Here is a 24,585-nt window from a genome sequence, read left to right on the forward strand (position 1 = left end):
TCCATCCATGCTACTAATTATTATGAAGGTGATCCCCCTACATAAAGAGACATGCCTGTGTCATGGGAAAGTGAGTACTTTTTATATTTCATTGTACATGCATAACTAGATAGGTTCATATATGCCAATAGTTAATTGTATGTAGATCCATAAAATTGACAGGCAAGGATATATTTTGAGTTTAATCTTGTGAATTAAACTAAATGTCAGAAAATGAACCCAGCTCTTTCATACAAGGTGACCTTGAGTTTCTTCCACCACGTTTGGCAGACGATCCTCACCCTCACCTTCACTCTCTCCATCTATTGTCACCTGAGAGCGTGGACAAACATGGCAGATGGAGTCGGAGGCCCGGATCCAAATTCCAGGTCCACCAATCACTGCAAGTGTGACCTCAAAGTTAGTGAACTAGTCGCCAAGTAAGTGAATTAGTAGGTGTGTACTGCTTAGCCCTGTGCCAGGCACACAGTAAGTGGTCAGTTTCTTCACCTAGAGAATGGGGGTAATAATACCTGTCTTTATCTCTCCCATGTGTCATTAAAAGCATAATGTTAATATCAATAACAGTTGTTAAAATTATAAATGTGCAAGACACTGGAAGGAAATATACGGTCCCCAGTATTTCAAGAAAAGACAGTCATTAATGTGAAAACCCAATTGTTTTTCCAAATAGACCAGCTCCTGAACTTGTAAATCTTTATGGATGATCTGGCGTCAATTATTTAGGCAATATGCAAGTACTGATCTAGTTCACACATGGGAGAGATCTAATGCAACAAGGGCTGATTTCAGGACACATAACCCCTTTGAAAAAATGGTGAGAAATGCTTTTAGTATTTTGGTACCATCAGATACCAAAAACCAATGGTAATGGGAACAGAACACTCTGTTTTTAGGACGCCACCTTCTGTCAACCCTGTGTTCGCATGTGGGGTGGCCCAGTTCAGCAGCGGCGAAAGCCACAGGGGGTAGGTGAGGATGCTGTTCTGTTGTGCGCACCCTCACGGCAAGGCTACTGACTCTTCCGTGACCACATCTTTGTGCCTGTTTCCTTCACCTGAAAGAGGAAGGTATTGACTGTTCATCCTTCTACTCCAAAAACGGGGCGGGGCTTCTCCTAGAGAACCACAACATTCCTTCAAGGCCTAGGGGAAATCTCAAGTTCTGAATGTTTTCAGAAGCATTCTAGCTACATTTCACCCCTAAATTCATCTTTAGTTGAAACTAAATCTCTTTTGGCAGCCCATGGGGACAACTGAATCCTAATTCCACTTTTATGATTGTGTTAACATCCATCTTACAGCAGATTTTTATACTTCGACTAAGACAAAAACCTATCCATTTAATCGGTTCAGTCAATTCAGAGAGCACAGTAGCATGGCATGTTGGATGAGTGGGTTTTGCTTGTTCTGCCTTTGGGCAGGTGGAACAAGGAACAAATTGATTCTCATCCCAAGTGTAAATCTTTTGTATTGATTTGAATGACATGTACTTTTCTCTTCTGTCTTGAGAAAAACCAGCCACCTCTATTACTCTTCATTTTACATTTGACCTTCTCAGCTTTCTTGAATCCAAACTGTAGCTACCGGTAAAAGTCGAATGAGGATAGTTACACCGCACTGTTAAAGCGTTAAATGCTGGGAACAAGAGTGGGCGAACCATTGTTGTCCAGGGGCCAACCCCTGGCTCCTCTGTGACCCACGTGTCAACTTTATCTGTAAAATGCTGGCTTTACAGATTGGCTCAAACACTCCTCAGATATTGGTAAGTGTTACTATGCCCCCCAAATAAAAAATCGATCTAAGAACTGGGCATCTCCTTGTGACTTGGAGGAGAAGACAACAGTGAATGACATTAATTTCTTCTAAAAGGTAAAAAGACACCACATGAAACCAAAACACTAATTGTAGCACCTTCAGGTTTACATGCTCTTTTGAAAATCTTACTGCTGAGATTTTTGAGATGCACTTCTCCCAGAGGAAGACAGGGGAAACAGAAACTAAAGTGAATAATCTAAGAGATTTGTTTGAGAGAAACACTTTATCTCACGTTCCTTTCAGAGAATTCATTTATGTAAAAGAACTTATTTCAGAAGCCGGATTTGGGCATTTTCTCCAGCCCCACATTCTGCAGAACCCACCCCTGGGAGGAGATGCTCTTCCTCGCTCCTCCGAGGGGGCGTCGGATTTCAGTGCTTTTGCAAATGCTGCCCCGAGCCTGCGAGTGCACCGCACCGAGTCACCCAAACCCTGTAATACATAAACCTGTTTAACTGCAAGGCGTCTCTCCCCCCGAGTATTTAGGCACAGGACACATACCCCCAGAACATCCTCAGGAATGTTCTAGAAAAGAGTTTTCCATTAACTACCGGTTAGAGGAAAAGAGCAGGCATGACCATCACCATGGAGATTTGACCGGTTACCAACCATCACTTAGAGCTCATGGTGGACTAAGTGGTGTTCTAGCCTCATAGATGAGGAAACTAAGGTTTCACCCACTGACTCATGACAAGCCTTGTCAGATCCCGGTGTCCTGCCTCCTGCGCAAGGGCCTACAGCATACATTAGTGCTGTTAAGTGGTATTGCCCACCTTCTTCCTTCTGGGCATATGGTAGGATTGCTCCTTCTCACCCATTTGGAGTTCAGTGTGGCCATGTGACATACTTTGGACAACGAAATCTGAGCAGCCCTGGTATGTGCATACTCTGAGCAGAAGGATGTAAGAATCAAGTAAAGCTCTCCATTTCCACCTTTTCTCTTTCATTGCAACCAGTGATATTCCACGTGGTGGGGCCAAGTTCATGAATAAAGACAACATGGAACACATCTCCCTTCCCCCAACACATGCAGCAGCCTGCAGCGGGCATGCAGAGTGGTTAGTATATAAACTATGCTAAGCCCGACAGAGAGGCCGATTGCCACTGTGTGCATCTCCCAGACCATCCTGCTCGTACTGCGGCTCATCTCACCGCTCACAGTGCCACTACAGAACCAGCGGAAAGTGGTCTTACTCCATCTCCAATGAGTTACTGGGCTGCTTTTCAGGCACAACAGAAGAAAAGAGCATTTGGCCAAAGCATGCACAGAGGAGAGAACTGTGACTTCAATAACACCCAGAACCAAAGTCTCCCCATCCCGTGGAACCAAAGGACTGGGACACAGCTGGACACTGAATGCCAGAATCTTCTCACAAGCGAACGGTCCGTTGTCTAGGAAGGTTGGATGCTGAAGGCCTTCGCCGCAGCTTACCGTGCACGGCCAAGTCCCAAAGCCCCCCCGTGGAGACTTGCCCTCCCAGTGCGTTCGCATACCAGCATTTTCCCCTCGGCCCCTTCAACCTCTCTTTGAACCCTGGATCAGAAGACAGATTTGAGCTCTGCCTCTTGTCTCCCTGTTGGTTGTTCTCACAATACAGTTATTTCTTTTTATAAAGCCAGTGCAGTAGTATTGGCTTCTATTGGGCAACCAGCCCTGGCTTGGTAACAATGGCCACGGCTAAGATTCGGAAGCCACGTGGTCCTCACTTACCATACAAGTTAGGGTTCTCAATGTCCATGCGCTGCTTTTGAGCTTCAAGGAAAACCCGGATGTTGATTCCTCTGGCTGCTGAGCCACAGACCAGGAATCTGGCTGGAATCTGTGTGCAGATGTCGGGCTCATCGGTACCAAACCCCAGATCCAAGAGAATCTCCACTGGATCGTTTTCCCAGAGTTCCAGCCATTCAGGAATGCTGCAGTAAAAAAAACTGGAATATCTCTATCCAGTGACAGTTCACTTACCAACAACCATTTTTTCCTAGTCACTTCAACACCCCAATCTGCTAGAAATTGAGTGAAAGAGAAATCTGAACAGACAGATGGTGCATTTCCTAGAGCTCAGATGTACAGACTTAAAGGACGGCCCATCACCCCCGCTGAGGGACTGCTTGCCATACCTCACATGCAATTCCCACGACTTCGCTGGTGTGGCTTACCATTGTACAACAGGCAAACGTTAAATGCAACAGGGCAAGGGGATGGTAGGGCAGAAGCTAGGGCACTGCACTGAAAACCACATATTGTAGTTGATGGCAATATAAAACAGGGGAAAAACCCTGAAACCGTGGACTCCAAGAAGACTATTTCTAAACAGTGTCAGGCTGGGGCATCCCCAGCCACACAACCTTGTTGAGGATATGCAGACAGGCTACCAGGAGTGATGTTTCGAAACAGTAATTTTAGGTCTGTAGGTTGGGTTAAAATACGGTCTGTGTAGTTTTGGACTTGAGTAAGAAACAGAAGTGCTTTCATCGAATTGTTTTGATTCAGCTTTGGCACTTAAAATGATAACCTTCAGTTATTGGGAAATTATGGATGCAAACTCACTTCCTAATTACTGCACCTCTCAGCGGCTGTGCTCCTGAATGTGGAAAACTCACGGGCTCTGTGGGAATCAGAACTTTTCACGGGGTTTTTCTAGGTTTGCTACTTTCTTTTGTTGAAGTTTGTTGGCCTTTACTTGACATGCGACACTGGGGAGCTCGTCTGAGATACCCCAGTGGTTTGCACACTTACTTTCATGACTCCACTGTTTAAATCGAATTAGCTACAATTCACTTATTTACCCAGTCACACATTCAACAACAGCCGTCTAGAGTCTCACCAGGCAGCCCACTTACCAGGCACCCCCCAACACCCCTTTGACACTCTCTAATGAGCCATGGGGGTCTGGGGCTTTGCTCTCGATTAGACCACTGCAGAGCAGATCAGCCATGAGCCTCACTGTGGGCCTTCGATGCTTGGCATGGATGTCTTATCTTTGGAAAGGACCGGGGAGCTGGGGATGGCAATCACCTGACACCGTCACATAGAACAGGTTCAAGGGGGAAAAATTCTTGCAAGAAGTCTATTGAATATATTGTGCATGGAAGATTTAACCTGTTGTCTTTTTTACCTTGTTCTACAAATTTCCTCCTCATCCGCTGACACAAGTATTTATCAAACATCTATCAGAATCCAGGCTCTCTGCGAGGCACCCAAGGCACACAAAGCAGCAAATGCAGAGCCCTGCCTTCCGAAGGCTCACAGTCTCATGGCCAAGAGTGTAATTATTGAGCCCTGGCTGGCATAGCTCAGTGGATTGAGCATGGGCTGCGAACCAAAGTGTCGCAGGTTCGATTCCCAGTCAGGCCACATACCTGGGTTGCAGGCCACAGCCCCCAGCAACCACACATTGATGTTTCTCCCTCTCTCTCTCTCTCTCTCTCTTTCTCCCTCCCTTCCCTCTCTAAAAATAAATAAATAAAATCTTTAAAAAAAGAGTGTAATTATTGACTGATTTGTCATTAAACCTATTTTCAGTGCCATTAACTATTTTCACTTATATTTAATTTTACAAGAAAATGAATACATCCATTAACAGTTCACTTAACCAAAAGCCACTTTTTTCTAGTCACCTCAACATAAAATGCACTCACCTTTGTATAAAAATTATATTACATACAAGGATCTCTGTCCCCTTGGCCATCACCCCTCCCACTTCTAACCTCCATTCCTGCTAAATGTATACACATGGGCATTTTTACAGACATTTTTCTAGGTAGTTACATACATGCTTCACAGTTTGCACGTTTTCTTTATAAATAGTAACATACTCTACAGAGCTTCTGGCATCTTGCTTTTTTCTCCTGAACATATGACTTGAAAATCATAAGTTATTATGCATATAACTACCTGTTCCTTTTGTCACTCTATGGAATTCCATAAAGTGGGAGCCAATAATATACATGACCATTTCCTCACTGACGTATAATCAGCTGGTTTAACTGACCCTTTTACACTCTCCTTGCAAGCTGGAGTTTAGAAATCCCGATTCATTCTCTCATCCATCCATTCACGTGTTTCTCAGGCGCCTACTCACAATTTCACGAAACCCACTGCCGCACAGAGTGGTTTTCCTGGGCTCACAGTGCCTGGAAATCACATACCTTTGTGGTATACTTGCTGCAGAATAGCACGAGTTGAAACTGGTCCCTCTGGATAGGGTGGGAGTTTCTGGAAACTGGTGCAGAGATCTACAGTGGGGGAGGAGGGGCGGGAAGGTGGAGACAGAGGAGATGTGTCCGCTTAGACAGCCCCCTGGAGGCCACTGCGAGTATTTCCCTTCCAGAGCAGCTCTGTGTGTCCTCGTCATTCCTAACGACCCTGTGATAGCCAGGGCTCTGAAGATGGGAGAGCACGCGGAGGCAGAGCTGCTCCTCTTTTCACAAGTGTCGTGTTACAGAAGGCGTGAGAATTTAAGTGTTAGGTGCCCGCTAGTGCTCACTAGGAAGGTGACAGAATGTCTCGCTTTAGACCAATGGCAGATCACTGGGAAACCTTTCAGGAATGACCTTTGCTAGGCACCGACCTTCGGGAGGAAGGTAAAATGACGTGATGAGAGAGGTACAGGGAGCAGCCACTGAAGTGACCCTCATTGTTCTCATCCCAAAGGACTTCACGGCGCCTGGTTAGCAATCTCAGAGTGACGCCCCAGGCTCCTGGGCCAACCACACACAGCAGGTAACAAACTCCTTCATTGCTGCAAAACCCAGCGCCACCCTCCCAGAAGAGGCTGGTGCAGCACGGCCTGTGAAAGCGCTTCCAAACGGAATGGAGCCCTGTTATGATACAGTTGGCCTGCAGCGAGCTCAGACAGACCAGAGCTGCATCTCACCTCATCAAACACAACAGCCAGTTGGCACAGCATTGGAATTTATCAGGGAACACAGTGTAGACAACAGTGCTCCAGAGGACACCAAGGTGTCCTGGTGGGCAGCTGAATTCGCCCCGGTCCAGTTTGCTGTCAGTAAGAACAGCTGGGCCCCGCCTCCTAGTTCAGTGGCTTCTCTGCCTTAAGGCCAAGGAAGTGCAGGTCTCCTAATTGTGAACTCTGTTTCAACAGACAGTTGGGTTCTCGGGGAGCCATGAAGGTCGGCAGGGGGTGACCTCCCGTTTGTGGCTTCACCCCAGTTTGTGAGAGGCGCACCATCATTCTGTTTCACTTGGGGCTGGAGGGGCACACCTTATTTTGTGATGTTCAGCAGAGTTCCCCCAAACTGGGCTGGCCTTGACTCCAGGAGAAGCCAGTTGTCATCCCAGTTCTAATCAAGCCACAGGAGCATGAGCCAGTCACTGACCTTGACCCTCAGTTTCCTCTTCAACAAAATGAGCTGCCTCGGTCATCCTCTATGGCCCTATGATTTTTTGACCAGCAGAAACAATTAATCCTTTAAGGGGGGAAACTAGAATGAAGTAGCATTTTTTTGTGTGTGAACTGGTAGGGGCTGGGAGATACAGTGCTGATTATTTGGTTTCCAACTAACTGGAACTGTCCCGAAAGGGCAAGAGCGGCTGAAGCGTGGGAAGCAGAACTCCTGACCTCCAAAAGCTCACGGTCTAGTTCAGGGGCCCTTAAACCAGAGCGTGCCCGGAGCCTTCTGAAGGTCTTGCAAAAACACCCATTTCTGGACTCTGGCCCTAGATTTTCCAATTCAAAGTGTCTGGAGTGGGGATCAAATCTGTTCTACTAAGTTCTCAGGTGACGTGGATGCTGTCGTTTGGGACCACTTTGAGACCTAGTCTCTCCTCAAATTAAGGGACTCTCACTGCTTTCCGCCTCACATTGAAAATTATAGATATTGCTGTCCAGCAAAGAGCATGGGGTTGATAATGCTGGCAATATGAACACATGAACGCAAGTGTCCTATGAACAGGTCCTTACAGACAGCTGAGTTATAGCAGAATGCCATTTACGCACCTCTTAATGAAATCCCCCCAAGTCAGCATGTGTTGATTTAATTTGCTCACGCCTTTACGACATGTCAAGAACCTCTGTTTCTCTCTCAAGGCTGGCTACAACATTCTAGGCACTGTGGCTCAACCAGTGACAAGATCCCAAGGTCTCTGTCGTCACTAAGAAACCCCCTTCACTGCGACTTCATTAAAGAAAGACGTGGCCGTAAAACCCCGGAGGGAAGAGGCGCGGACACTGCCACCTACCTCATGTAGTCTTGCACTGTCACGTGGACCATTCCTTGTTCAGGCGGAAACGCTGCAACAAAAAGGGGAGAGGGCGACTTGATTTCCTTTTACCTTGTGGAAGGTTTTCTCACTCTCCAATGAACTGACACGCGACTGACCGCCACGTCTGAGACCGTACACACACGAGACTCAGGCCTCTTTGCAGTGAGCGAGACGGAATGCAATCAGTGGCTAAACTCTGTGGCAAGCACGTGAAGGGATGTGGCCCTTGCTCGGGGAGAGGGAAGCCAGGGGCGAGAGAAGCGGTCAGCAGCGACTTCGTGGGGAGAGCAGCACTTGTCTTGGGTTTTTAAGAGTGAGGAGAACTGGGTCGCTGGAAGGGAGGTGTTGCCAGGGGAGAAGAGAGCCCATAGCAAGGGCGGACTCAGTGTCAGGGCTGTCGGAGCAGAGGGCATTTTGGCGTTCCCTCTCGGGGTTCACAGTGGGACGAGAAGCAAGGGTGGGGGCAGGCAGAAACCACGGGCTGATCTCCGCGTTAACTGAGCATCGTTCCTTCGTTTGCACCATCGCGTCCTCACAACAGCCTCACAACTCAGGACCTGCCCGTATTTTTCAGGTGAAAAAAGAAACACGCTTTGAGTCATGAGCCCAAGTCACATGGTCAAAAGCCTCAGACTCAGAAATGTATCATTACCTTTGTTTTTCATTATGGCAACAATATTACTATTTATTTAGTATTAACTCTGTGCGAGGCAATGTGCTAAGCAAGTTACATGCACAAACTCTTCTAATTCCCACAACAACTGCATGAAATAAGTATTGTTCATCCCCACTTGTTCCAGGCAAACTGAGGCTCAGAGGGATTGAACAAATTTCAGTGGCCTACAGGGCACCACAGCCGATTTTTGTTAGTTGCTGGGTTGTTTTTTTTAAATACCACAGTGCCAACAGAATGTCTCATAGCTTATTTGAAAATCAGAAAGGAGAGTTTATGTGTTTGTCAGGACACAAAAATCCATCGAAGATTTTTGAGCAGACAAGGAAACGTGAGAAAGACAATGCCGCAAGTCCATCCACCTAGCAGGCGGTGCTGCGGACAAAGTGGACCTGCTGAATGCCGGGGGACAGAGAGGCCCATTCGGGGCAGCTGTGCTCCGCCAAACCGGGGTCACAGTGTGACCCCACACAGCCGCCGCGTCCCTCCCAGGTGCGGGGACACACCCAGGACGTGGGCGAGTTCCTCGGAAGGTGCTCCAGTCCTCTCCTGTCCTCCCACCTGTGGCTCTCCCAGGTGCCACGGGGTGACACGGATAAAACTGGGGACCGTTGTCACCCTGCCCTGCTATGAAAAGGTGATGTTTTTCACCACAAGAAAGATAACACGGGTTGGGAGAAACCTGGGAAAACGAACGGAGTGGCTGAAAGCTGTGAAAGAAAGCAGAAAGCGACCAAAGGCCCTTAGGTCTGGAGCCAGAGCTCTCGTCCGGACAGGCGTCTGGGAGAGACCCCAGGACACCGCCGAGCCTGCCTCTGCATGCTAAATGTTGGGGTGGCGATACGCATGCCCCTAGTTTTCAGCTGTTTCTCCACGGCCCGGCGAGTGCGGGAGGGAAGAGGAACACCGGTCTAGGGAGATGAAGACGAGAGGCGTGTTACTGAGGCGTGATTCTCGGCTCGGCCCTGAACACACGCCTGCAGTTGGAAGAGGTAGTTAGAGAACAGGTAAAGTCCGTCCTGCACGACAAGTGGACTCCGTGAGCACAAGGATCACGTGGGGTGGAAACGCACATCTACGACACAGGCCTACAAACAGGGTAGGGGTTGGCAGGGCCCCGTGCTGCCGCCCCTGGCCCCGCCCCCGTGGCGGACACCACCCATCGATGACCCCACTTCCCACAGAGCCTCGACAGGCTCCCCAAACCACCAGAACGTCACTAACAGGTGACTGAATGAGACAAAGCGCACCGGCCGTCCTTTGTTCGGAATAAACGGCATGAGTGGGTTCTTGAGAAAAACGGTAATTTCAGGGTGCATGCCTAGACTTCAGAAATCACCAACCTGAAGAAAATCCACAACCGCTCACCACTGACATTCTAGGGAGCCTCCGCCAAGGAAGGGCTATTGAGGCGCATGATCATGACGAGGATGTGAGTGTGCCACTTTTCAAATGGCCTAGGTGACCTCTGGTGACGGACACTCACGGAAGCCAAAATATCTGACTCGAACCGATGTCCCAAGTTAGAAATGAACGTAGAACCAGAACTCCAGTCTTTGCCCACGACAGCAGTGGTTTTAAAACTGTGGGGTTCAGCAGAGAAATTCTTCTGCAAAATTCTAATAACTTGCATAGATACAAAGGGAGCTGTTAGGGCAGTGCGGGCCCACCTGCTCCTCCCTCACCCTGGGAGGCAGCTGCAAGACCCGGAGTTCGAAGGCCGTCATCTGCTCAGAACCCGGTCCCCCTGCGGCAGGCTGGGCTGACCCACGGCGGCCCTCTGCCTGAACTCGGCCCAACCTGGGGGCTCCCCGAACCACAGGCCATCGCTAACTGATTGAAGCTGTCACACGAGAGAGCCCGTTTGCTGCTTTATTAACCACGTCACAGCCACAAGCCCAGTGTGGTTTTTGACAGTCACATCAATGACTGGATGCCGTGATAAATTAAATGTGCTGCCCGACATGGACGGTGAGATACATATTTGTCGATTTTAAACCATGTGTTGTCTCTCTCTCCCTGCTCCCCATTCTACCACTCCCATCTCCACCCACTGCTTTGCACGTAACTCACAGAGGGGGGCTCTCTTTGTGCCTGGCGGGCCTGTCCAGCGAATTCTGGAGCTTCTGACAGCCTCTCCTCTCCCAAAGCACCCCGAGGTTCTGCCCGTCCTGCGGGACCGCCCCTCCGGCCTCGGTCTCAGTCTTTTCTGGTTGTCGGACAGCGCTCTGGGTTTCCGGGGATGCGCGCACAGACGTGCACATCCGGGCCGCCGTTGGGGCGCTGTGGCCACAGTGAGTTGTTCAAACGGTCCCAGAGGAAACGCTCCAGGTTCAGATACGGGTGAGGAGAGTTAGCTCAGCCTCGCTGCGGTTCCAGACACCCCGGCCCTGCAGGAAATCTGCTCATCGGAAGACTCTGCAGTCCTGGCCCAGGGCGTCTTCAGGAGATTCTAGTGCCCGTGCAGAGCCCGCGGCCACACTCCATGGGCCACACCCCGCCGCCCCGCCCACCGTGTTCGGGAGCAATCTGGTTGCCAGGAAACCAGTGGGAAGCCGGAAGAGGAAAGGAAGCCCCTAAAGGCCACACGTTCTCCCGGGAATGTGCAAAGTGGCGCCGGCCAGGTCACCGGGAGGGGATTTCCTGGCCCGAGGACACAGGCGAAAGCCTTACACAACCTCGGCCCCGCTGGGGCAGAGCCTTCTCACCTCCCACCTTCCGGCTCCCCGTCGGGACCAGCCATCCCTGGCCGAGGGAGGGCAGTGGGGTGCTTGAACCCCCTCACCCGATCCTGCCCTCTCCTACCCTCCCCTGATGCCCAGATTCAGCTCGTACATCCTCCGATGGACTCACACACACTTGCTCCTCGATCTCGTTTAAAGTGACACGAGCGTCTATCTCCATCTAATTCATTCAGACCCAGAAGCCGGCTCGGCTGCCAAGCTCAGACTTTGGAAAAAACCCAGCCAGGGAAAATCAATATGATTTTTAAAAAAATTCACAAGAGAAGCCCATTTAAAAAATCATAATAAAATTATGAAAAATTAATTTGGTTCATCGCTCCATTTCCTTCTGGCACGTCCGGGCGCCCTGGGTCCTGGTGAGCAGCGCGACTGGCCTTTCCAACACTCCGACCTGGCAGCTGAGAGTCTCGCGCAGAGAAGCGTGAGGTTACCGTTCCTGGCCTGGTGCGGGAATGCTGTTGTTGCTTTATTGTTATTTTTTTTCCCTTCGCCACTTTGTCAGGTACACTTCCTGGAGCCTGATCAGGGTTTAGCAGGGTCAGGTCACCTGTTTTCAATAATGAACTTGAACTGAGTGGCAGGAGCTGGTGGCCCAGTTCTCACCGGCATTGGGATTCCTAGAATTTCCTTGAAGCTCAGAAAATCCAGCAATGCAGGCCCAGGCCTCTTGGGGCAGCAGCCTGTTGGGGGCTACGTGCTCTGCCATTCTGTTCTCTGTCCTGCCTGCTCGGTTCATTGGTGGTTACCTGCCTGGCTCCCGGGAGCATTTGAATCTGCTGCTTGGATCAGAGCAAGAACAAGCAAACTGTGCCTGTTGCCCCGGATTCTCTCCGGCTTCTGCAGGCACCAGGCTTGCCCTGGGCAGAAGCTGAGACCCTTACGGAGGTGCCTGCATTCGCCACAAAGCCTGCTCACTAGGGCCTTCTTCATTTCTCACTTTCTTCTCTAGTTGCTTAGTTTTGATATTTTCTCCAATTACGTCCCCTTCCAAGACACCCTTATTAGTTGCATAAAACCAGATTTTACTTTCTAAAAGCACGGGGGATGAAGAAAGGAAAAAAGAACCGAAGGCCCCACCCTCCCCGAGTTTTGCGAGGGTTGATTTGGAGGAGAGTTGCACAGAGAAAACATGTGCCCTGCCCTATCAGTGCGTCCCACCTCCTGGGTGAAAATGCCAGCTCTGATTCCCTTTTAGAGACTCGAGGCTGCAGCCACCCCGCCGACTGTTCGGTGGCCGCCTGCCATCTGAAGCAGCAGACACCGCACTTAACCCTGCAGAATGGATTACTGGGGAAGATGGTGTGAGATACGCAGAAGGCACTAATTAGCACCTTTATTGGCTTAGAAAGCATTTTTTATTTTGGTTTTCCTAAGCATTTCTGACTGATTCATGGAAGACATTTGGTTCTTTGGAATATCATCCAATAGACTAATCAAATTACATTTTCACAGGGCTCTGAAATAATAGCATTCTGCAGCTTTCTGTGTACTTAACTCCTGCATGACCGAGGCACTTGGAAGAGGCAGTCAGTAGGGTTTGTCTCGTTTGATGAATTATTAATCTACGTTCCGAGAGAGAGAGAGAGAGACAGTCAGTCTTCATTCTTCCTGACACCCATGCACAAAACTTCGAAGCCAATTGGGATGCTTGGTTCTTCTTTATCCACGTACCTGTTTGGTGCCATGTGAATAGCATCCATAATGGATGTGACCGCCGCCGACTCAGCCTCTCTATCCCACTGCTGAGGTCACAGTAGCTTCATCCTGAGGGATGTGCCCTCCCCCACTGCCGGGGAAAATGCTGCAGTCTGTCGTCTGCCTTCGCAGGAACCATTCAGAGCTCACCGCCACAGAGGTGGCAAAGGTGTGACGGGTCTGCTTCAGTGCCCTGGTGCTGCGCTGATGGCATCTGTCATTGGTGACTTGAGACCCTCTGTTCAGGTGGACAAAGGTAGGGCTTCAAAATCCTACTTGACACACACTGTGGTGACAGCTGCATGTCCTTTGATTGGAACCCAAGATGACACTGCTTTGCCACCCCTCTCCTAAGGCATCGAGTGGGGTTCCTTCTTTCTGGATTTTAAGGCGCCTGGCAACACCCTATTTAACAGATTTAACAGACACATTTCTTCTACCTTTGCTCCCTAGCCCAAAGCCACCGCTCTAGTCGGACCACCTCTGAATGCCTTCCTGCACACGTTTGATTTTCTCCGCAGCCTGTGACTTTGCTCAAGCTCCCCTTGCCTCTACCAAGTGACATGGTCTTGCTTTGCCCCTTTGTTTTCTTCAAAACCATAGCTCTCTTTGATTGCCTAGTTCAAGTCTCAGCTCTTCTTTGAAGATCTCCCGATCTGACTACACCGTCTTCGTCAGGGACCAGTCTTACTAAGATCCCCTTGTTGATTAGCTCTGGAGAAATCAGATGTTTTAGAGGGGACTCCTGCCTCAGGGGCGTTTACAAGTTTGTCTGTGAGGCGGATCATCTCCCTAATAATTCGAGGCAGCACAGACCACAGGCCATCTGCATAGAAGTCATAACGGATGTGACTGATGTTCAGAAAAGTGACTGACTCTCTTAGGGCAAATGTCAGGAAGGGCCTTATGGAGAACATGGAACTTAAGTCAGGACTCAGAAGAAGGGTGGGAGGTGAGCAGAGCCGGAAAGATGTTAAGGCAGAAGTAACTGGCTGAAGAAAGAAAAAGAACTAAAGAGGATACGACTAGAATGTCTTTTAGAAATCTGGTGCAGGCTAGGTTCAGATTGTGATGGTCCTGGAGCGGCAGAGCGACATTCTTAAAAGCAGGAGCCGTAGATTCTACATCTCTGTACCCACCACCTAGCCCAGTTCTTCGCTCTACAAGCTTTCTTTTGATAAGCATTAAGGGACATCTACTCTGTTTCATTGGATCGACTTTGACCTTTTCTTATCACCGAGACCACAAAATTTAGAATTTGATTTTGTACATTCTTATGGTTGAATCCATTCCTTGTGGAAAGAGACGAGTTTACTCATCAGGGACCTCCTTGGGGACTGGAGAAGGAGTATCTAAATGTTAAAAAGGACAAGTGCATTAACCAACCATCAAATACTTCATGACGCCAAGCGGATCTTTGACGGATGCAGTCCCTCTGCTGCGGGAACCAGTGCTAGTGTTCCCACTCACAGCCGGGCTCAGATGTGTTGTTGAACAAGTACACGCTGTGTAAACCTAACGCCACACGTGCCTTCGGTGGGCACACCTGGCCTTGCAGCACCACGATGACACACCCTGAGTCACGGCTGATGTCGGTCTGTTTTCCGGTGGCAGCGATGGGTTTGCCACCGGCCAGCTCCTCTCCCCCGGCATCTCCATCTGGAATCTGGGGTTAAGGAGTCAGCACCATCCGGGTAAGGACCATCCAGGACCATGGTCCATTTAGCACCACGATTGCCTCCTGAGGCCCTCCGACTGTCCCGTGTGTCGGTGGTCACAGGAAGGTCTGTGGATCCTCACTGAGCCCAAACGGAGGATCACACGTGTTTGCTTGTGCGGTGGGTGACCACCGGGAGGAGTTACCCTGCACTCAGCATGCTGCTTCTGGGAGAGGAAAGGAGTAAGAAACTGAAGGATGCCCACGTGACTCTTCCCTGTAAACCATCCATGCGTCCTGAGAAGACAATGTGCTGGAGATGCCTAAACATGAGACTGTCAGACCACTCAGCTCAGATGCCCTGATACTTGTCACAGACAGGGCAGACTGGGGAGGGACCGTCCTTTGTGAAGTGCTTTAGTGAGACATGAGATGCAGGCATCACTGGCAGCAAAAGAAGGAGCAAGAGCAGGTATGTGTTGGACAGGAGAAGCCCAAGTCACCTCTATCAGTAAATAAGCTCAGGTAGGCGATGCTTTGGGGCAAGAGCCCTCGAAGCCCCCAGAGCACAGGTCCCAGAGGAGACCCAGCTTGACAGACTGCTCCAGGGCAGCCAGTGGGAGGCGCCACACCCACCTCAGGACTTCTCGGGCCACCTGATCACTCCCCTCAGCTGGTGAACCTCCTGAAACTCCCTTTGTCTCCATTCTTCCTTCTAGCTATCATTTTAATTAACCGCTCCCTTTTACCAACTACTTCTCCATCTTTGGTAAGTGCTTCTTTCCATGTTGAGCACAATGACTACAAGCAGTCAGGTGGCCGCTCGTAACACCTGTAATCCGAGTCCCACGGAAGGGCCTCACGAGACATGGTCTTTACTAGACGGTTTCCTGTGGGCGGTACTGGGGCACCTGGAAGATGGGCAGATGCCTGGATCTTGCTGGTATTTCAGTGCATCAAGTTTTGGAAGTGATCAAGGAGGGAAATTAGCCTCAGAATGATTTCCACTTGTAGTGGGTTGAAGAGGATCACCCCTAATTTTATTTCTATATCTGAAGTTGCACTTCCGAATATGTCCTTTATTTGGAAACAGGCTCTTTGAGGATTGAAGTGGTTAAGGGGCCCAAGTCCTAAGTCCAATGACTGGTGTCCTTACAAGAAAAGGAGAGGACCCCCAGGGAAAGACAGCCATGTGTGAATGCAGGCAGAGAACAGATGACGCAGCTCCAAGCCGAGGGATGCCAAGGGTGGACCAGGGCCACGTGAAGCCAGGAGGAGGCAAAGGAAGGTTCTTCCCTAGAACCCTCCAGGAGAGAACGACCATGCTGACACCTTGATGTCCGACTTCCAGCCTTCAGAACTGGGAGAGAATGTGTTTCTCTTCAAGCTGCCGAATTCGTGGTAACGTAGGGTGGCCGCCCTGGGAACCACTGTGCCGCTCTGCACCATGCTAGGGTTGTGGGGGCCGCCACAGACTTTCCCCTCCAGTCGTGACAACATTTCTCCCTCCTCCTCAGTTCCCTTTCATTTCACCACGGTTTTCCTCCCTGCCACTCTCTGCACGACCTCCAGGTCCCCAGCTGCTAGTCCTGCCCCAGCTTCCCCACTCCCCGAGGCAGCCCCTGGCTTCCCTAAACTCACTGTGTATCCACCTCCCCACACCTCCAACCAGCACACAGAGGGGCTGACGGGGTGCGAGGCCTCAAGTGTCTCCACCTGCCACTAACCAGCTGTGACCGGCGACCATGGCACCTGACCCCGCCGTGCCCAGATTCCTCACCTGTCAAGCACACATGAACGCCAGCCTCGCTATCACACAGGTCACTGGGCTGATAAAGTGATGGATGAGAAAGGGCCTCGTAAAAGGGAAGGCTCCATTAAACCTGCGAGGAGCCATTCCATTATGATTAGAGGCCTCGCCGAAGAAACAGGACCTGGCAGATGGAAACGGCGTCTCCCCTCTCAGCATCGCAGAGCCGTTCTGAGACCCTTCCTCCCCTCTGGGCCCTCACCTCATGTCTGAGCCGCTCCAGATCACTGCCTTGATTCACAGGAGGAAGGGCCATGATTCGTGTTTCATTTGGGGGAAGTGAAGTTTTTAGTACAGTTCTCGACAACCCCAGACCTGGTGCCGGGCTGCCCCCTCTGACCCAGGCAACTCGAAACGTCAGGGCTGTGAAACACTGGCTGTATTTCTGAAGTTCTCATCTTTCCTTGAGTCTGAACTATGATGAAGGGCGGTACTTAATTTCAATTTGTGGACAAATATCTCCAGAGATTTTGGCATCGTGGAACTTTCACATTAAAAAAAAAAGCTTGGGCCCTGGCTTGCATAGCTCAGTAGATTGAGTGCGGGCTGCAAACCAAAGCATTGCATGTTCGATTCCCAGTCAGGGCACATGCCTGGGTTGCAGGCCACGGCCCCCAGCAACTGAACATTGATGTTTCTCTCTCTCTCTCTTTCTCCCTCCCTTCCCTCTCTAAAAATAAATGAATAAAATCTTTTTAAAAATGTAAAAATTTAAAAAAGCTTGGACAAGAAGAAAATGTCCATGATACACCTTTTTAAGTAAAAATCCCAAATTTCAATGGGTTTGCAGCCAACAGTCACTTAAAAGGCAGTGGAAACAGTGAAAATAATGAAAAGCAACCAACTAAGGAACAGTTAGACTAATAATTTTTTTCTCTAACCATTAAACACCTAATTTTTGCCATTTTTATATACATTATTCATGGCATTTCATCAATTTAAAAACACATTTTTTTTTGCATTTTAACATGTGCAAAATCAGGACATATCAGGATTGCTTTTTTGCATGTAATTGCCCTGGCTTGTTTCACCTTCTCATCCGACTGGAACTTAACAAAGTGTGAGCTCATTTTATGATCAAGGGGCCTTAGAGTCTACGAAATACGGTACTTCACTTAATGAAGACAGAAACTGGGAGACTTGTAATTAAATTTCTTTTTCTCATTATAATATTCTTATCAAATCTCGGTGTAACAAGTCAGATACATGTTCTGCCTCAGAAATACAGACTTGCATTGTTCGCTGCAGAATTCGGTCATTTATTCTTTTGGAGAACAAATGCATCGTTAGAGAGGATGTCATTTTGAGACTACAGAACAGAAAGAAACTAGGTTCAGAAATAAAACGACAATACACTGTGAGGGAACATGGAACGATTTCATTTCCATAATCACTTCTTACAGAATGTCTTCCTCGAACCCAGTGAGTTCTCTGCTAGTGTCTGAGCCACCTGGCAGCCCCCACCTGCCGCTGGACGACCCCCGACCCTTTCTGCGTCGCAGTCCCCACACCAAGCAAAGCGATGGCCCTGGACGGTGTCTGAGACCTGTTCCACTTTAGAAGCCCTGATCGTTTGCATCTTCAGAAGGTTTATTTGCACAGACATGTTAATACATCTCCTACCCAGGTTTACAAAGCGTAACTGCTCTGGGGTTCTCTTGCCTTACCCGTGTGGTCGATGACCGGCTGGATGTTTTCATTTGCAGAGACACTGGAAGGAAACAGAAGCATTGTGAATCACACAAGGTGCGTAAATAAATTACGCTAAGTTGCTTTTTAGTTAAATAGATGAGAGTAAATGCAGAGTTAGGCTTTATTAAAAAAGGACTTTCAGAAACCAAGGAGAAGCCAGAGACTGAAACAGCACTGTCTTGTACTTTTAAACGGACGTACAACTTTCGCAATAATAGAGAGCAATCCGTCAAGCACCCAGATAAAATGAAAATCCCGCCCTGGCTGGTGTGGCTCCGTGGCTGAAGCACCTGCCCGTGAAGAGAAAGTTCACCAACCGGATTCCCAGTCAGGGCCCGTGTCTGGGTTGCAGGCCAGGTCCCCAGGTGGGGGCGTGTGAGAGGCAACCAACCAACGTGTGTCTTGCACATCAATATTTCTCTCCCTCTCTCTCTCCCCCACGTCCCCTCACTCTAAAAATAAAAAATGAATGAATGAATGAAATGCAAGTTGTGGTGTGTCACGTGTTGCCCCAGCAGGGCCTCCCACGCTGTTTTCATGGATCTTTGCGAGGGAAACGCTTAAGGGCACAGAGAAACACTTACAAGAATCCAGAGTCCAGCCACTGCTGAATACTTTCTTGCTTGGAATCTCCTACAGACGAGAAAGGAACCAGAACAGTCGGTCAAAGTACAGCCCGCTGAAATGCCTCTGTTTCATTATTCAGCCACCACCCCACGTGTTTCTGAGCATATTCATGTTTTCCATACTCAGCCTTTCCTGAAAATGAAGGAAAAACTTGCCAGAAGACTGTAACTTTAAAAAAAGAGAACACATAAAAGAGAAGGAAAGGAAACCACTGAAGAGCAGGAGGTGCTAGAATAATTTTTAAATTACCTGGCGCGAGCGCAAAATGCGGACAAGCGCACTAGACCTCTGTCTTTCTCCTGTGGAATGGAAATCACCCCGGAGCCCCTCCTGATTGAATCACGACATTTACCTAAGGCAGCTAGCCAGGGATGTTTATTTGCAAGGAGTTCTCTGCCAGGTTAGAAACCAAATTTGCATTTCATTCCAGGGACAAATTGCACTAGACTCCCAGGATTGCCAAAGGCACCCTGCATTAAAAAGGCCCCAGTCTTTTAAGGTGGATCTTTGTCACCAGCACAACAAAGAGTCGCCAGGCAGAGAGGAGGGAGAGGACAGGAAGGCGGCACTCCCTGCTGAAGATCTGTTTCCGTGCTGGTTGGCCACAGGCTCCTCTGAGATGACGTTCTCTGACTTCACCCTACCCGACAGTGAGGTAGCTGAGTTACCCCCCCACCCCGCAAGGTGTCTGTCTGGGGAACCCAAAAGGCCCGTTGAACGTAGAGGTGTTTATTCTTTAGCTGAGGTACTGCGATCGGACAGAATGAATTGGGTGGTGGACAGAGAAGGAAAACCATCCAACAGTTACAATGGGTGTCCCACCTGTGGCCCGCAGGCCACGCGAGGCCCAGGGTGGCTCTGATTGCAGCCCAACACAAAATCGTAACTTTACTTAAAACCTTTTTTTTTTTTGCTCATCGGTTTTCATTAGCGTTTGTGTATTTAATGTGAGGCCCAACCCAACTCTTCTTCTTCTAGACGCCAAAGGTTGGACGCCCCTGAGTGGAGGAAGGAGTGTTTTCTTTGTCATTACTCTGAGCTACTAAGTGGTTACTGATGCTCTCGTAGGACCCAGCAGATAAAGCCTTTCAGTGGAAAGTGTGTGGCCTCGTGTCTCTGACACAGACTGCACTGCCCTGGGGTCCTGGGGGGCTCAGGATGGGGCACATTGGAGTGAGTGCAAAGGAGGCCGAGCTCACTCTTCAGTTGTCTGTTTGCACCAAGGAGGTCTGTGCTTTGAGTGTCTGTGGGGAAAGTCAGAAATGCCATTTCATAGAAGTTTCTGGAAGCATGCCAGGAACACTGGTCTCTTCCAAGCCAAGTCCTTGTTCCAAAATCATTTGCCCCCAGCCAAAAGCTGCTGCGCATCCCTCCCCACCCCAAGCGGGGTAGTTGCAGGCAGCCCCGAGGGCCCGTGCTCACCCAGCCCGGGGACGTCGAGGCCAGAAGGCAGCTGCTCGTCCAGGGGAACCCATGCCCTCTTGGTGGACCTCAGGATGTCTCTGCGGCTCCTTTCCCAGCTTCCTCCAGGGCTGTCAGATCCCTGTGATGCCTCCATCATCCTCCGAGAGTAAATCTGCAAGCTGGTTTCAAACAAACACAAATGAGACACAGTGAATCAGCTTCCGGGCATGGCTCAGGGAGGGCAAAGGGCAGGATGCTCACAGCCCCATGAGTGGGTCCGGGTTCACCATCTTCAGTGGCCTGGCCCACCCACCTGAGCCGCGCTCCCTGTTCCAGGGCAGAGAAAGGTCCCTTCTCAGTGGAGAGGCAGCTGGAGACCAGGGACTAATGTGGCCTTACCTGTCACCAGGCCACACGCACACTCGGGTAGAGTCAAGCTGATGGTGGGGAACGTGGTGAGAGAGGAAAAAGCTGGACCAGTGGACACACCCAGCCAAGGAGAAAGCTTAAAAACACCGATTAACATCATGAACATAATAGGTAGCCTTCCATTTTTCCAAGCTACATCTATAAAAATGTTTTCAGACACCCAAAATATGAAAAACAAACCCAAGGGTTTGGCAACAGAACAGCCTGGCTGAGTCTCATCTCTGCAACTTATTGTGTGGCCTTGTATAAATGATATAACCTGCCTTCATTCCCTTATTTTTTAATGGGGATAAATGGTACCAAATTTTCATAACTGTTTACCTCAGTGCATAATTATTATGTACTAGATTCCACGCTGAAGTCTATACACCCATTATTTAATCTATTTGTCAGTATAAGAAGTAATCAGATTGTTGTAATTTTGCAGTACATTGAAGAGCAGAGGGCCCTGCTCACCCAAAGCCATGGTGGCACCGGGATTCAAACCCAGGTCCTGGCCTGCAAGCGTGTTTCCGTGACTGCGAAGCTGTGCCATCTAGCCTACCAGGACAATTAGAATATTCATAAATACACTCTGCACATGGTGCAAGAAACATGTGCTGGCCTGTGATCTCGCTGGACATTTATTGACGTCCTTATGAGGGTTGGACGGCAAGAGGAGACAGACGCTGAGCACGGTTGTGGAACCAGTTTAAACTCCCCAGACTATGGGCACGTGGAGAACAGCAGCCTCCCTCCTACTCGCCGATGGGTTTCTGGTTTATGGCTGAACTCTCGGCACAGAGTAGATGCTAAATAAACATGTACAAAATCAAACAGCAAAGCAAGGATTCAAAACCACACGTTCTGACTACTTCTTTCCACGTCATCTACTTGAATTTGCATTAGTTTATTCTCTAAGCTTAGAGAAATGACCAAATAGTCAAATACTCACATTGGCAGCCTGTCTTGTATCCCTAAATTTATGCATAATCCCTGATCACATGACATGTAGACCACCACTTCTAATCGGTGTTGCAGTAAGGCAAGTCACTCAGACTTATTGTGGACATCTGAATATCCTAAGTATCGGTGAGCACTCCAGGCGCCTCTGGCAGTGAGGGTCTCCTTCCGTGCTTTATATATTAACATCCTATATAAATGCAAGTGTGAACATGCATTTATCATTGCAATAGTAAACTACTGCAAAAATTAATGACCATTGTGACAACTATTAATTGTATGTAAAAATAGCAATTACTAGGAAATTTTAATTAGTTAAAATATGGGCAAAAGGTGGACAGTTAATATCTATATGAACAGTGAGCAGAGTAAATTTCAGAAAGTTAACTAGGAATATCCTCTGGGAGGAGACAAATGTTTATAAAAAATTTCATTGCTGACACAAGACAAAAATAATGCAAATTATATTCCTAACCCTTACAGAACTGCTTGGCAGACCAGAATTCATAATGTACAAAAGTAACCTGTAGAAGCTGCATTTAATTTTTAGTTACTTAATTTTACATAAACTTTGGGTCCTTTGAGTGTAAAAAAAAGTTCTTTTTGGCAACATCTTGTGGGTGTGAATTGTAATCAGAGCACCAATGGGCAGCACAAGGTCTCACCAGGAGGAACGACCCCAAACCCACGCCAAACCACGCGCACGAACTACCAGACTCGGTGAAGCACCGGGGTTTGAATAAAGGAGCCTGTATCATGGGAAAACAAAGCCCCCAGAAGAGTCTTGCCCCGTCACTGACCCCGGCTGCACGCGGGCTCCTCCCAGGCAGGAGCGGCCTTGCTCTGCAGTGAGGGCAGGTGCTGTCTCACAGCTGAGGGCCCTCCATGGCTGCTGCGGGCCCCTAATGTCGAGTTTCAGCCTCGCTACCCCTTTTCCAAATGTAACAGGAAACACGATCAAGGCTTCCGATCAAAGTGCTGCCAGCTCACTGGGACTTGGCTCTGGAGCAGGGAAGAAAAAGCCTGCGAGGGAGAGCGGGGGCCCTTGCTGAAGGCCGGGGTCGGGGGCCACTTTGTGGGAACACTCTTTTGCCCCCAGTTCCGGTGGATGCCTCCCCAGTCAGGGAACACGTCTGCTGGTGGAAATGGACTCTCTGATGCTTGAACGGCCTCCCTTTGGCCCCCACTGGCTTGACCTCCAGAGCGGCCTTTTGGAAAGGGACCCCGATCAGGTGGCAGCTGTGACTGGCCGCGTGGACTGACAGGTGGACGTTATGGCGGGGGGCCTCTGACGATCCCCCCAGTTAACCCTTCTGTCCCCAGGTCCTGGGAACCAAAGTCTTGCCAACACTGACTGGGCCGAAGAGCGTCCTCTTCCTGGGCCACCTCGTCCCCTGCGCGGTCCCCCCTCTCTCTCTCTCTCTCCAGATCATTTCTCTTCTGATTACTACGTCATTAACACTGATGTGTATAAAGAACTTCCATTAATGTGGGAAATTTCTTATCGTATTTAATTTAAAAAAGACAATGCAAAACTGTACATTCACCAAGAAGTCAATTTTGGAAAACAAAACAAAACAAAAAAGCAATGTATTACAATGTTATCAACGCCCTGGCCGGGTGGCTCAGTTGGTCGGAGCATTGTCCCGCACACCGAAAAGTTGCAGGTTCGATCCCCAGTCAGTGTGTGCAGGGGAGGCAACCAGTCGGTTTCTCTCTCTTTCTCACCCCTTCTTCACTCTCTAAAACTAATAAACACAACCTTAGGTGAGGATTAAACATGTTATCAAGGTTTAAGATTTAAAAATAATGAAAAGGGGAGAAAATGGCTTTGTGACGTTAAACTACATCACACACTCTCCCACCTGAGCAAACCGACCACCCCTACTCCTCACCGGGACGCCTGCAGCCCACTGCGAAGTCGCGGCATTGGATCCCTTGGCACTGAAAGCAGCGGCAGTGACTACGTTCTGGTCCTCCGGGGTTAACTTTTTGCTCCTCTCTGCGCACAGGCTGCTCATGCTAGAACTCGGGGGCTGCTCTTTAGCCAACTCCGTGCTCCCCTAGGTCCCGGCACAGCCCTCTGCCCACGGTGAATTACCTGCATCTGTCCGTTGACTGCGTGGGCGTTTGGGGAAGGAACATCGGGCTGTCTGAACCAGCCTCCCGGTTTTTAGGTGGTTAAGGCAGCAAGTGCTTTCAGGTCAGACAACTCGAGACTTTACTCCCGGCCCTGCTGCTTCCCTGGCATCTCCTTGGGGACATTCCCTGACATCTCTGACCATCTCTTTCTTCATCTCCGTGATGAGTACGAAGTAAGCCTTCCACAGGGCTTTGGGGAACAGTGAGGAGAATGGACACGACAGAATCAACAGCCACATCGGTCGGTTTCTTTCCTCTTTCCCTCTCCTGTCCACATTGCCTCGTGTCACTGTCATGTCCAGAACTGTCACGTGAAGGAGCAGAACCACCAGTCAGTGTGGCCCCTTTCTCATAGGAGACGAATGTGACACTCTCACTGTGTGGATGACCTGTGGATCGAGGTCACTGAGAAGCTGACACACGTGGGGAATGTGAGCAGGAAACATGTCTGTGACCCTGCAGAGGCAGATTTCCCTGAGCCCATCAGGGGCCACATCAAAGTCTGGAAATTCCTTCAACTATAGATGACGTTTCAAGGTTACAGTTAAAGGGTGGAGCTCAGCCTTGGCCACCACTGTGGTCTAAAAGAAAATACCATAATGAAAGAACAGCCCCAAGGCACTGAGCCCACAGGCATCTCACCATCTTCTTAAAAAACATTTATTTATTTATGAAAGGGAGAGAGAGAGAGAGAAACATCAGTGTGAGAGAAAAACATTGGTTGGTT

The 24,585-nt window shown here is 49.2% G+C and overlaps 1 protein-coding gene across 1 annotated transcript in view; it reads right to left on the reverse strand.

Annotated features, from left to right (window-relative positions):
* Nucleotides 1-24,585, reverse strand: part of ITPRID1 (ITPR interacting domain containing 1) — an 85,658-nt gene that overhangs the window by 45,226 nt on the left and 15,847 nt on the right. Inside the window, exons 2-7 of the mRNA XM_045826995.1 lie at nt 20,364-20,524; nt 18,899-18,947; nt 18,290-18,333; nt 8,020-8,071; nt 5,967-6,053; nt 3,529-3,731 (exon numbers count right to left, since the gene is read on the reverse strand). Coding sequence (XP_045682951.1) covers nt 3,529-3,731; nt 5,967-6,053; nt 8,020-8,071; nt 18,290-18,333; nt 18,899-18,947; nt 20,364-20,502 — 574 coding nt within the window. The 5' untranslated portion in view covers nt 20,503-20,524. The remainder of the gene's footprint in view (nt 1-3,528; nt 3,732-5,966; nt 6,054-8,019; nt 8,072-18,289; nt 18,334-18,898; nt 18,948-20,363; nt 20,525-24,585) is intronic.

The sequence above is a fragment of the Phyllostomus hastatus genome, unplaced genomic scaffold, assembly GCF_019186645.2.
Source record: "Phyllostomus hastatus isolate PE091 unplaced genomic scaffold, TTU_PhHast_1.1 phas_scaffold_78, whole genome shotgun sequence".
Lineage (NCBI taxonomy): Eukaryota > Metazoa > Chordata > Mammalia > Chiroptera > Phyllostomidae > Phyllostomus > Phyllostomus hastatus.